Genomic DNA, 14218 nt, shown 5'->3' with positions numbered 1-14218 from the left:
AGGAAGGAAAAAAGACAAAGAAAGAAGATACAGTAAAATAAAATAAAGTATAATAAATTTATTGAATTAAAAAATAATTATTTAGGAAAAAAAGGGACTTATAGAACCTTAGGACAAATGGTGGAAGTAAAGCGATACAGACAAAATCTTACACAGAATCATACTCATACACCCTCACAAAAAGAGGTAAAGGGGTAAAAATCATAAATCTTGCTCTCAAATTCCACCTCCTCAATTTGGGATGATTCATTGTCTAAAGGAGGGAAGGAAGGAAGGAAAGAAAGAAAAAAAAAGAAAGAAACAAAGAAACAAAGAAAGAAAGAAAGTATAATAAAGTTAATAAAATTAAAATTAATTATTAAGAAAAAAATTAAAAAAAAACAACAATGGATGGATAGAACCTTAGGACAAATGGTGGAAGCAAAGCTATACAGACAAGATCGTACACAGAAGCATACACATATACATTCCCAAAAAGAGGAAAAGGGGAAAAAATCATAGATCTTGCTCTCAAAGTCCACCTCCTCAATTTGGGATGATTCGTTGTCTATTCATGTATTCCACAGATGCAGGGTACATCAAGTTGACTGTGGAGCTTTAATCCGCTGTTTCTGAGGCTGCTGGGAGAGATTTCCCTTTCTCTTCCTTGTTCTCACAGCTCACAGGGGCTCAGCTTTGGATTTGGCCCTGCCTCTGCATGTAGGTCGCTGGAGGGCGTCTGTTTTTTGCTCAGACAGGATGGGGTTAAAGGAACCGCTGATTCAGGGGCTCTGGCGCACTCAGCCCGGGGGGGAGGGAGGGGCATGATGTGCGGGGCGGGCCTCGGGGGCAGAGGCTGGCGTGACGTTGCACCAGCCTGAGGCCTGCCGTGCGTTGTCCCGGGGAAGTTGTCCCTGGATCCCGGGAACCTGGCAGTGGCGGGCTGCACAGGCTCCCCAGAAGAGTGGTGTGAATAGTGACCTGTGCTCTCACACAGGCCCCTTGGTGGCGGCAGCAGCAGCCTTAGCATCTCCCACCCGTCTCTGGGGTCTGCGCTTTTAGCCGCGGCTCGCGCCCGTCTCTGGAGTTCCTTTTAGCACCACTCTTAAACCCCTCTCCTCGCGCACCAGGAAAAAAAGAGGGAAGAAGAAGTCTCTTGCCTCTTTGGCAGGTGCAGACTTTTCCCCGAACTCCCTCCCGGCTAGCTGTGGTGCACTAACCCCTTCAGGCTGTGTTCAAGCTGCCAACCCCAGTCCTCTCCCTGTGCTCCGACCGACGCCCAAGCCTCAGCTCCCAGCCCTGCCCGCCTCGGCGGGTGAGCAGACAAGCATCTCGGCCTGGTGAGTGCCGGTCGGCACTGATCCTCTGTGCAGGAATCTCCCCGCTTTGCCCTCCGCATCCCTGTTGCTGTGCTCTCCTCCGTGGCTCCGAAGCTCCCCCCTCCACCTCCCGCAGTCTCTGCCCGCGAAGGGGCTTCCTAGTGTGTGGAAACCTTTCCTGCTTCACAGCTCCCTCCCACTGGTGCAGGTGCCATCCCTATTCTTTTGTCTCTGTTTTTTCTTTGTTTTCTTTTGCCCTACCCAGGTACGTGGGGAGTTTCTTGCCTTTTGGGAGGTCTGAGGTCTTCTGCCGGCATTCAATAGGTGTCCTGTAGGAGTTGTTCCACGTGTAGATGTATTTCTGTTGTATCTTGGGGAGGAAGGTGATCTCCACGTCTTACTCTTCCGCCATCTTCCCAGCACTCCAGTGAGGGTTTTATTGTTATTATTATTTGTTATTTTATTTTTCAGTTCTTTATTTGCCATGTGGACCTTTTTAATAATGATTATTTCTTTGCCATATTTTCTAGTTTGAAAATTTGATTCAGATATTTTGAAGTGGTTTGTTGAAGCACTGTTGTGATGGCTGCTGTAAAATATGTGTCAGACAGTCCCAGTTCTGATTCTTCTCAGTGTTAGCATCTGTTGTCTTTTCTCATTCATGTTGTGATTTTCCTGGTTCCTGGTATGATGAGTGATTTTCTGTTGTATCCTGCATATTTTGGATATTGTATTATTACACTTAGAAACCTATTTCATTCTGTTTTTTAGTAAGACATCCTTTTTTTGAGGTAGTATGAGATCTGGGTTGGTTTGTATGGTTAGCTTCCTGCTTGACCTTACTGACACCAACCCAGAAAACGTGGGGTGCTGATTTACACTGTCTTTGCAGATGGGTAGAGTGGATGCTCAGTTACTCCTGTAACCCTGATGACATTTTCTTGCTGAAAGTGGGGCTCCATCTAACAGTTTCTCATTGCCTCCATGTGGAGGTGTAAGATCAGCTTCTTTTTAGGCAACACTGCCAGCAGGGAAAGGGGAAGTTGAGGACTGATTCATACTGCTTTGTTGCTACAGGACAGATGTGGAAACTCAGCTCCTTACTGGACTCTGATGATATAAGAATAGGCAAGAATGCCTCACCATGCACCTCCAGGTTTATTCATATTGCTTCCAGCTGAGCTCCATCCTCAGCTCCCCACTGGGCCCCACTGACATGGAGATGGGCATGAAGTCTAGCGGTAATTAGCTTTGACTCATATTACCTCATTAATTCATATTACTGTTGGATGGGGATACAGATCCAGCTTTCTGCTGGATCCAACTGACTCTACCTTGGCAAGGGAAACAGAACATCACCTGATTTTTCTGGGTGAGGGTAGATCAGCTCCCCACTCAGCTTCACTGACACTACCCTGGTTCAAGAATTGGAGCACTGTCTAATTCTGGTGGGAGGGAGATATAAAATCAATTGCCTGCTCCATCCCCAAAACCACCCAATGAGGGACTCAGTGTACTACTGACTTCTGCAGGTGAGGGGTTTAGAAGATCAATTTCTCGCCTGTCTCTACTGAAACTGTGGAGGTGGTGGGCATGTAATTTTCCATAGGTGTTTGGCTGGAGTAGGATGAGTATTGCTCAAAACAGTTTCTGTTGTTAGGGCACATTTTCCCCTGTCCTTTCTAGGAGAAATAATCTCTTTCTGGAGTTTTCTGTCTGTGACCGTTAGCAGTTCCAGGTTGGATTTTTCTGCAGCACCATGTCTGGTATATATAAGAGACAACAAGGGAACTCACTAACATGTTGTTCTTCAAATCTCAAATTCTCTAGGCAGCCAGGCTTTATCTTTCCACCTTTAAGAGATTTTCTATGCTTGATTTTTGGATTATATCCAGGGTATTTTAGTTGTAAGGGGTAAACCTGAGGGGAATGAGGCTCTTGCATCTTGGCAGAACTGTAAATCTCTGCAGTTATTTTTAATTCAGGTATTCATTTACTAATTCAAAAACATTTATTGGGCTTCCCTGGTGGCGCAGTGGTTGAGAGTCCATCTGCCGATGCAGGGGACACAGGTTTGTGCCCCGGTCCGGGAAGATCCCACATGCCACAGAGCGGCTGGGCCCGTGAGCCATGGCTGCTGGGCCTGCACGTCCGGAGCCTGTGCTCCACAACAGGAGAGGCCACAACAGTGAGAGGCCTGCATACCACACAAAAAAAATTATTATTTACTATCTACTACACAAACTGTTAGATACTGGGGACTGGTATCATTTCTGCTCTCATGAATAAAACATCTTAATGGGGAAGAGAAAGACAATAAATACATAAACAAATACATTAAAAATAGTATTTCAAATAGTTTTATGTGCTATGAATAAATTAAGAGAAGGTATAGGGATAGTAATTTCATTGGGGATGTGTGAATGCATATGTGGCCTTGCTAGACAAGACTTCTATGAGAATATAACATTTTAGTTTGGGTTTGAGTAACAGGAAGCTATGCCAGCTATGCCAATATCTGGAATAAGGGTGTTTCAGGCAGAGCAAACATCACCTACAAAGACCTTGAGAAGAAAATAAGCTTACCAAGTGTGAAGAATAGAAAGAAGGTCAGTGGGGTTGTAAGACTGTTGGGAAATAAGTCAATGTGATAGGCAGGAGCCAGTTGATATACAGTTTTAGAGGGCAGTGTAAGAAGTTTCAATTTTATTATAACTATGATGAGGAGTTTTAAGAATGGGAGTGATATTACCCACTCTATCTATCTTTCTATCTAACTATCTATCTGTCTATCTATCTATCTATCTATCTATCTATCTATCTATCTATCTATCATCTATCTATCTGTATATGTATCTTAACATCATTATTGGAGTATAATTGCTTTAAAATGGTGTGTTAGTTTCTGCTTTATAACAAAGTGAATCAGTTATACATATACATATGTCCCCATATCTCTTCCCACTTGCGTCTCCCTCCTTCCCACCCTCCCTTTCCCACCCCTCTAGGTGGCCACAAATCACCAAGCTGATCACCCTGTGCTATGCGGCTGCTCCCCACTAGCTATTTTATGTTTGGTAGTGTATATATGTCCATGCCACTCTCTGACTTTGTCCCAGCTTACCCTTAGCCTTCCCCGTATCCTCAAGTCCATTCTCTAGAAGTTCTGAGTCTTTTTTCCCGTCTTGCCCCTAGGCTCTTCATGACCATATTTTATATATATATATATATATATATATATATATATATATATGGTCTACAATCTACAGATTCAGTGCAATACCTATCAAATTACCACTGGCATTTTTCTCATTTTATTTATCCTCTATGGGACTCTGTACTTCCTGGACTTTATTACTTATTTCCTTTCCCATATTAGGCAAATTTTTAACTATAATCTCTTCAAATATTTCTCAGTTCCTTTCTTTTTCTCTTCTTCTTCTGGGAGCCCTATAGTTCAAATGTTGGTGCATTTAATGTTGTCCCTGGAGGTCTCTGAGACTGTCCTCAATTCTGTTCTTTCTTTTTTCTTTATTCTGCTCTGCAGTAGTTATTTCCACTATTTTATCTTCCAGGTCACTCATCCGTTCTGCTGCCTTATTTATTCTGCTATTTACCCTTTCTAGAGAATTTTTAATTTCAGTTGTTGTGTTTTTCATCACTGTTTGTTTGCTCTTTAGTTCTTCTAGGTCCATGTTAAACGTTTCTTGTATTTTCTCTATTCTATTTCCAAGATTTTTGATCATCTTTACTATCATTATGCTGAATTGCTTTTCAGGTAGACTGCCTACTTCCTCTTCATTTGTTAGGTCTGGATGGTTTTTGCCTTGCTTCTTCATCTGTTGTGTGTTTCTCTGTCTTCTCATTTTGCTTAACTTACTGGGTTTGGTGTCTCCTTTTCGCAGGCTGCATGTTCGTAGTTCCCATTTTTTTTTTGTTTTCTGTCCCCAGTGCCTAAGGTTGGTTCAGTGGGTTCTGTAGGATCCCTGGTGGAGGGGACCAGTGCCTGTTTTCTGGTGGTGGAGGCTGGATCTTGTCTTTCTTGTGGGCAGGTCCACTTCTGGTGTTGTGTTTTGTGGTGTCTGTTGCCTTATTATAATTTTAGGCAGCCTCACTTCTAATGGATGGTGTTGTGTTCCTGTCTTGCTAGTTGTTTGGCCTAGGGTGTCCAGCACTGTAGCTTGCTGGTTGTTGAGTGGAACTGGGTCTTGATGTTGAGATTGAGATCTCTGGGAGATTTTTGCCGTTTGAAAATCCATGCAGCTGGGATGTCTGTTGTGGACCAGTGTTCTGAACTTGGCTCTCCCACCTCAGAGGCACAGCCCTGACGCCTGGTTGGAGCACCAAGAGCCTGTCATCCACACAGCTCACAATAAAAGGGACAAGAACAATAAAGAAAGGAATAAGACAATAAAATAAAATAAAAGAATGTTATTAAAATAAAAATTAATAATTAAAAAATGTTTAAGTAATAAAAAGAGAAAGAAAGAAGAGAGCAACGAAACCAAAAGACAAATTCACCGATGATAACAAGTGCAAAAAACTATACTAAAAAAAAACGGAGAGACAGAACCCTATGACAAATGGTAAAAGCAAAGCTATACAGACAAATTCATACACAGAAGTGTACACATACACACTCACAAAAAGAGAGAAAAGGAAAAATTATATATATATATATATATATCATTGCTCCCAAAGTCCACCTCCTCAATTTGGGATGATTCATTGTCTATTCAGGTATTCTACAGATTCAGGGTACATCAAGTTGATTGTGGCGATTTAATCTGCTGCTCCTGTGGTTGCTGGGTGGGATTTCCCTTTCTCTCCTTTGTTTGCATAGCTCCTGGGGTTCAGCATTGGATTTGGCCCCTCCTCTGCATGTATGTCCCCTGAGGGCGTCTTTTCTTTGCTCAGACAGGTTGGGGTTAAACGATCAGCTGATTCAGGGACTCTGGCTCACTCAAGCTGGGGTGAGGGAGTTGCACACAATGCAGGGCGAGCCTGCGGCGGCAGAGGCCAGTGTGAAATTGCACCAGCCTGAAGCACGCCGTGTGTTCTCCCTGGGAAGTTGTCCCTGGATAATGGGACCTTGGCTCTGGCGGGCTACACAGGCTCTTGGGAGCGGAGGTGTGGAGAGTGACCTGTGCTTGCAGACAGGCTTCTTGGTGGCTGCAGCAGCAGCCTTAGCATCTCATTCCCGTCTCTGGGGTCTGCACTGATAGCCGCGGCTCGCACCCGTCCCTGGACCTCCTTTAAGCGGCACTCTTAATCCTCTCCCCTCATGCACCAGGAAACAAAGAGGAAAGAAAAAGTCTCTTGCCACTGTGGCAGCTCCAGACTTTTTCCCGGACTCCCTCCCAGCTAGCCGTGGCGCACTAACCCCCTTCAGGCTGTGTTCAGGTAACCAACCCCAGTCCTCTCCCTGGGATCCAACCTCCGAAGCCCGGGCCTCAACTCCCAGCCCCCGCCTGCCCCGGCGGGTGATCAGAGAAGCCTCTCTGGCTGGTGAGTGCTGGTCAGCACCGATCCGCTGTGCAGGAATCTCTCCGCTTTGCCCTCCACACCCCTGTTGCTGCACTCTCCTCCATGGCTCTGAAGCTTCCCCCCTCTGCCACACAGTCTGCACCCACAAAGGGGCTTCTCATGTGTGGAAACATTTCCTCCTTCACAGCTCTCTCCCGCTGGTGCAGGTCCTATCCCTATTCCTTTGTCTCTGTTTTTTCTTTTTTCTCTTTTGCCCTACCCAGGTACGGGGGAGTTTCTTGCCTTTTGGGAGGTCTGAGGTCTTCTGCCAGCGTTCAGTATGTATTCTATAAGAGTTGTTCCACATGTAGATGTATTTCTGATGTATTTTTGGGGAGGAAGGTGATCTCCACGTCTTACTATTCTGCCATCTTGAAGCTCCTCTCCCAATCTATGTTTTTAAAAGTTCTCACAATTTGCAGTGGAAAGGATGTGTAGTGGGAAGGCAAGGGTAAAAGTATGAACAGGGAGGAGGTTATTGCTTTTGTTGAGTTGAAAGTTGATAGTGGCCTGTACTTGGCTGGGGGTGTACAAATGTTAAAAATAGATTGATTTTGGATACATTTTGAATATACTACTGGTAGAAATTATGGTTGTATTGGAAGTTAGGGGTGAGGGAAAGGGAGGGCTGAAGGATGACTCTTACGTTTCCATCTTGAATAGCTTAACAGATGGTGATACCATTTGCTGAAATGGGCTAGAATGGAGGAGCAGCACATTTAGTGGGAAAAAGCAATATTTCTCCATTAGACATATTAAAATATGAATTTCCTTTTCTACATCCTAAAGACACAATACATTCTCAAGCTCCCTGCTGTCATATATGCTGTTAGTCTGGCATAGAATGTTTTTTCACCTATCTACCAAGTTTCTCCTCATCCTTCAAGGTTCAGCTGAAGTATACTCTCTTTGTTATTCCTCCTGATCCCTCCCAGTTATCTGGTTCTTCCATCTGCTTTCAGAGCACTTTACTTATAACTGTCTTCTGCACTGGAAAATGAGCTTGAACAGTTTATCCCTGTATCCTTAGTGTCTAACATAATGTCTGAATTTTATTTTTTAATTGTAACATGAGACTGGATGTAGGTATGGACAAGACGGCTGACTAGGTAGACCCTGAACTCACCTCCTCCCATGGGCACAATGAAACTGCAACTATTCAAAGAGCAACTATCCATGACAGCAACCTGAAGACTAGCAGAAATGACATGCTACAGCTAAAGATATAAATAAGGAATCACAAGATGAGTAGGAGAGACAGAGCTTCCGTATAGTTGAGACCCATATTCCCTGGTATATGACCACAAAGGGAGAATAATCCCAATTGCACTGGTTCTTCCCACATTGGGCTCTCCAGCCGTGTGGTCCTGCACCAGTAAGATGAGCCTCCAGAACATTTGACATTGAAGGCCAATGGGGCTTTTTGGAGAGACAGAAGACTGTGGGAAACAGAGACTCCACCCTTAAAAGGCACACACAAAATTTAACATGCTCTGAGACTCAGAGCAGAATCAGTAATTTAAAAGAAACCTGGGTCAGACCTGCTTACTGATTTTGGAGAACCTCCTGGAGAGGCAGGAGGCAATTGAAACTCACCCTGGGGACACAGACACTGGCAGTAGCCATTTGTGGGAGCTCATCCCACCAAGAGTACACTGGTGCTGGTAAGCACCATTGTTGCTTATTAGTGCTGGAACCTGGCCCCACCCATCAGCCATTTGGCACCAGTTCTGGGATGCTCCATGTCAGTCAGCTAGCAGAGCAGGGACACAGCCCTACTCACCAGCAGGCCAGCTTCTGTAGGACCCCCCACCCCGAGACCCAAGCCCTCCCGGGATTGGACCCGCCCACCAGAGGACCCAGGAACCAACCCCACCCACTAGTGGATCGTTACTAACCCTGGAACCCAGCATCGCCCACCAGGGCATGGGCAAGAGCCCCAGGATCCCCTGAGCCTAGTTCCTACCCACCCTTGTACTGACAACATCTCTGGGACCACCAAGGTCATGCAGCCAAAGATGCTGGGACCCAGCTCCACCCACCAGTGGGCTCTCATTAGCCCCAGGACTTCCTGGGCCCTGGCACCACCCACCAGTAGGACAACTTCAGATCCAGAAACTCTGGGTCCCATAGCCAGAGACCCTAAGACCTGGCTTTGCCATCCTGTTGGCTGGCACTAGCTCTGGCACCAGGCCTCACCCACCAGCAGGCAGACTCCAGCCCCAGGATCATCAAGGCCCTGTAGGCAGCTGTGTCAACACACAGTGTAAACACCAGCAGCCTGGCACCAGCCCCAGGATTCCCTTGTCTCTTGCCCTATCCACCTACCTATACCAACTCTAGGGTACCCAGGGTCCTGCAGAGACCCACCAGTGTGTTGGCATTAGCCCTGGGTCATCCTTGGCCCTGGAGCTGGACACCAGTGGGCCAACACCAGCTCTGGGAACCCGTGCCCCACAGCCAGGTACCCCAGGACCTAACTCTTCAAGTCAGTTGACACCCAGGACTAAGTTTCAGCTGCTTCTGTGTGAGCACCAGCCCTGGGACCACGGCAGCCTTGCATCCAGCTGTGGCAAGAACCAGCCTGTCCTCTAGCAGGCCAACACCACCCCAGGACGTCCTGGGGCCCCACCCAACAGCAGGTCGACACTTGCTCTGAGATCCCTGGCACCAGAGCCAGCCACCATGGGACCTGGCTATACGCACTGGTGGACCAGCACTAGCCCTGAGATCCCTCTGGGCTCAGTAGCCAGTCAACCTATGACATGGCCACAACCATCTGTGGCTTGGCACCAGGACCTGGAATCCCCTGACTGTGAAAGCAGCCATACCAGGACATGGTCTTGATCACCTGTGGCTCACAGCCTCTGCACAAGGCAGTGTCTGGCAGCCAACTGGACAGGGGTACAGTCCCACCTACCAGTGTCCTCACAGTAATCAGCCCACCACAACAGAAGGACCCACACAGCCCACATAGAGGGAACCCAGAAAGTATACTGTCTTTTCTCATTCAAGTTGTGATTTTACTGATTCTTGGTATGATGGAACTCTGAATCATATTAAAACAATCTATTTTAGGAGGCAGTAACCCTGTTTATGTTTAGCATAAGTCCTGGCATAACTTTGTGTTCCAATGGCAATGTAACTTTCAGAGACTTTGCTGTGCTCTTCAGTTTTGCTTGGTCTCTCTGGTGTCACTGAGGTTCCTGTTGACCTCTGCCAGAACTATTATTGTCTCTGGGTAGGAAAAGGGATTCTCCAGCTTACAGGCACAAAGAGTGCTTCTTGGGCTGCAGCTTACTATGTTGGGATTCTCCTTGCAGTTGCTTCCTAATGTCTAACTGGGGGAGGAGAGTCTCTGGTCAACAGAGATGAAGAGCAGCTTCCATGGTTACTTGATGTAAGCAAGGTTCCTCCCCAGTCCCTCGTTCCAGAGTCCCAGGCCCATCTGGGCTGTCCCTAGGACTCCTTTTTGACTTTGGGCTGCATTCTTCTAGGTTAGGTGTTAGGAAGATGATTTGTTGCTATGTTTCTCTATTCTTCTTCAGGCTGCCTTCCTCTTCTCTATCTTTTTGAGCCCTTCTATTGTTGTCTTTTTTAAATTATTTCCAAGGTTTATTTATCTCCAGAGAGAGGTGAACCTATGGCATCTCATCTAAACTGGAAGTCCAATTTATGTTTTTCAAACATCACTTTTCTGCATGGAGAATCAATTGTAGGAGGCTGGAGTGAATGTAAGGTTATAAGCAGGAGGCTACCACACAAATCCTGGTAACAGATGGTTGTGCTTTAGTCTGGGGTGGTAGCAATGAAGATAGAAACAGATGAATAAATTAAAGATATTTTGGAGGAAAAGCAAACAAGGCTTACTTTGCGATTTCTGACTTGAGCAATTGAATGGATGGAAGTGCCACTTAATTGTCAAAAACATCTCCTACATCCCCACAGGGAGAACACCCACTACAAAAATGCATACTTTTCTGTAATACATGGGCTTGAGCTTACATTCCCCAACCAGGAGCAGAGTTACACATTCAGAAAAAACGTATCCCCATCCCACCTACTTCTCCTTGTCTCAGATTCGTGACTGAGACCACCTTCCATTTGCATACAGATTACAATAATTGAGTAGAGTCCCCAGAGTGCACTGAGTTTTCAATAACCTTCACGTTAACAATACACCAACAGAGTTCTGCTGTTAAGTGCATTGATTATGCAATGGTTTAAATACTCTCATTTGATTTTATCACTAAAAATCCAAATCTTCTCCCTACTCCACACCCTGTTATGTTTCTGAGACTTCCAGTAAAGCTCTCCACAGAGCCATTGACCACAGTAAACCAAGATGAATGATGGGCTCTGGCCTGTGTTTTACCCTCCAACTTTCAACATTATTTAGCACCTGAACACCAGCTTTGTGGGTTTCTACAGTTAATCTGCAAAGTGTTGCTAACTAGGCAGACAGTTTTGCTGGAAAGACAGGAAAAGGAAAGTTGGATTCAATATGGGTAACAAATGATGGAGATTAGTGGAGTTTCCATGATATAGAAGGATGAAGCAGGTATTTGGAGTCGAATAGATGAGGGCTTGAATCCCTACTCAATTTTTAGCTGAATGACCTGGGGTAAAATCACTTACTCTCTATAATAATTTGTTTACTAAAAGGTAAAACAAAGTATCACCCTGATAGAACTAAGGGAAGTAAAATGCAATCAGGTATTAGATGCTTTGTAAAGTGTAAAGCACTATGCATTTCAGTTATTATTTTAACTGTCCCTGATGCCTCTTCCATTTTCCACTTGCCATGTAAAATGGTATTATGGATACTATAGTAAGAATGGGCCATCTTATCCCATCCCTAATCTGTGTCTTGTCTGTGCTCTCTGACCAAGGTTTTAGAGAGGCTTGAACTTGTAAGTGACAAAGGAATATTGCTTTAAATTACCAGAGGAAGGACTCTACCCTATAAAGAGGCCCCCAAAATTGCAAGTAGACCTCTCATACCCCCAACTACCAAAAGAGCCCATTAGATCTGTGCCCACCTCTCCTTGCCCAGTGTAAAGGTTTGAGCTTAGTTTCAGCCCTTTATTTCCCTCTGGCAACTTTTCTTTGCATTCAGAATACTTTTGGCACTTATGGGTCAAAAGATGGTACCTACCACTCTGATTCTGAGGCTTCCTCTTGGGCAGCTTCTTCACTTCCAAAACACAAACCTGCAGGGTCCACAAAGGATAGGCAGACCCATTCTATGACCAACACTAGTCACCCCCACCAGTCTCGCTGAGTGCTCTCTTTTTCAATAACAGTCACAACTTCCCAGAGGCCACAGAGACAATCAAATTCACCAAGTTCACTCTTATGGTGTTCTAACAAGCACTTTAATGTGTAGGATTTTCTGACTAAAACATGGAGAGGACACTCAACATTCCCTTCAGTGCAAATGCACCAAGAACTTGGAGTACTGCCTTCCTGAGGAGCTTTTGCCTCCAAAGGTTGTAGTTGCTCATGACAACAATATTCCATCTACCCACTTAACCAAAACAGTCCACTGCCAAGAAGAATCAAAATACAAGTTGGATCTTAAAATCCCACCCCACCCATTCCCCATCAAGACTATGTTCTTAGTCCTAGTTTAGATTTGGATTATCATCACAGCTCACTTAGCCTCAGTTCAAACTGAACTTGCCTAAGTCCTGGAAAGCAGTAGAAACCTAATCAGTGAACCTTACTCTTGGTATCTACTTTGTGAGAGGAGTCAGTTTTTAGAAATTTCCAGACCTTCCAAGTGTCAGTGGGTGATATAATATAGCTGTTGAAATTTGTGATATTAGATACTAGGGGACTCAGCCCCAGGTGCCCAAGTGGAGTAAAGAAACTAAAGAAAAAGAAAGCATATCATTTCCATGTAAATAAATTAGTGAAGAAATACTCTTTTGAGTTTGATTCCCTCCTCTGCCTCATTAAAACCCATTCCCCTTTGACAATGACAATGAGGTCAGCTGCTAGTCCATGACCTGCTGGGAGTGTGTCCCAGATGTGCAGTTCCAGGATCCAGCTGTTATTGCTTGAGAGACAGAAGCTTGAAGCTGTCATCCAGGATGGACCTCCTGTTGCGCCGTAGCTTTCTCTGCCGATGCTGGTACCACACCACACCACCAAGAGCCAGAGCAATGAGCAGGAGAGTGACACCCATGGCAATCAAGACAGAAGTCAGTATCTCGATATCCTTTACAGGGATCTGCATGCCCAGCATCCTCACATTGCTTTCTCCAATGTCTCTGGGAATTGCTACTGAAATGGAACAAGAGGCAAGTGGGAACCCTGCGATGGAGAATATTCTAAAATGTCTTATTTTATAGTCAACTCTGGGAGAGGAGAAATAAGGTCATCCAAATAGGACAGAGGAACTATCCTTAGCCCTCAAAAGATCAGCCAATGATGACAGATACGGAGGTTACAGAGAACCAGCGTAACAAAATGTCATAGCTGAGAAAATTATTAGGAAGCATTGAGGCACCAGTCCCCCCATGGAAAGAGCTAACACTCAGAGTGAGAAGGGCCTTGACATATTTCTTTAAATATATAAAAACCTGTGATGTAGAAAAAAAAAAAAAGAATTGAATTTGGTTTGCGTGGTTCCAGAGGGTAGAACTGGGAGCAGTAAGTAGAAACTCCTGAGAAGCAGTTTGACTCAATTATCTAGCTTATCAATACTCACTTTGACCATTGGACCATGACAAGAGCCTGTCTCTGTGCTGTCTGGTCTCTCACATCTTTGCGTCATTATAACACTGATGTCACATTGATCTTTCTAGGTGAAATATCTAATTTTCTTAGTTCCTGGCATACAAACTTTTGATGATCTCCAATCAGCCTATGGAATAAAGCTCAGACTCAAGTCAGACATTGCAACTCTCACGATCAGGTTCTAACTTAGCCTACTCTTATTTACTATCTTCAGGGATAGCAACTCATTCTTTGTTCTACAGAATGGGTGAGCCTCTTCAGGCTTCCAAGACTTTCTCATGCTGCTCCCATTGCCTGAACACCCTTTCTTCTTCCTCACCATTCTATCCCTAGCTTAAACATTATATGTCTCAGCAAAGCTTTCTTCAATTCAGCTGTATAACTAACAATGGTCGTTTCTTTTGTGTGCCCAAAGTACCTGTACTGTTTGTACTCCCACAATTTACTTCCTTGGGCTAAGTGACCTAATCCACCCTCACTTCTGGATTTCAGTCTCCTCTTTTATAAAATGGGGATAATAACCATACTTAATTCAGTGGTTTATTGTGAGGCTTGAGTGAGTTGATATTTATAAAATATTTAACATAGCTACTGGAAGACATCAAATGCACAATAATTGATCCGTTGTTATTATTGTTTCCCCACTT

The 14218-nt window shown here is 44.8% G+C and overlaps 1 protein-coding gene across 1 annotated transcript in view; it reads right to left on the bottom strand.

Moving 5' to 3' along the window:
* Positions 1-9888: 9888 nt before the first annotated feature.
* HEPH (hephaestin) overlaps positions 9889-14218 on the bottom strand; it is a 98473-nt gene continuing 94143 nt past the window's right edge. Inside the window, exon 22 of the mRNA XM_033849728.2 lies at positions 9889-13115. Within this exon, the coding sequence (XP_033705619.1) occupies positions 12883-13115 (233 nt within the window). The 3' untranslated portion in view covers positions 9889-12882. The remainder of the gene's footprint in view (positions 13116-14218) is intronic.

This window comes from Tursiops truncatus, chromosome X, assembly GCF_011762595.2.
Source record: "Tursiops truncatus isolate mTurTru1 chromosome X, mTurTru1.mat.Y, whole genome shotgun sequence".
In the NCBI taxonomy this organism is placed as follows: domain Eukaryota; kingdom Metazoa; phylum Chordata; class Mammalia; order Artiodactyla; family Delphinidae; genus Tursiops; species Tursiops truncatus.
The sequence above is the reverse complement of the archived record's forward strand: the minus strand, read 5'-3'. Positions and strand labels throughout refer to the sequence as shown.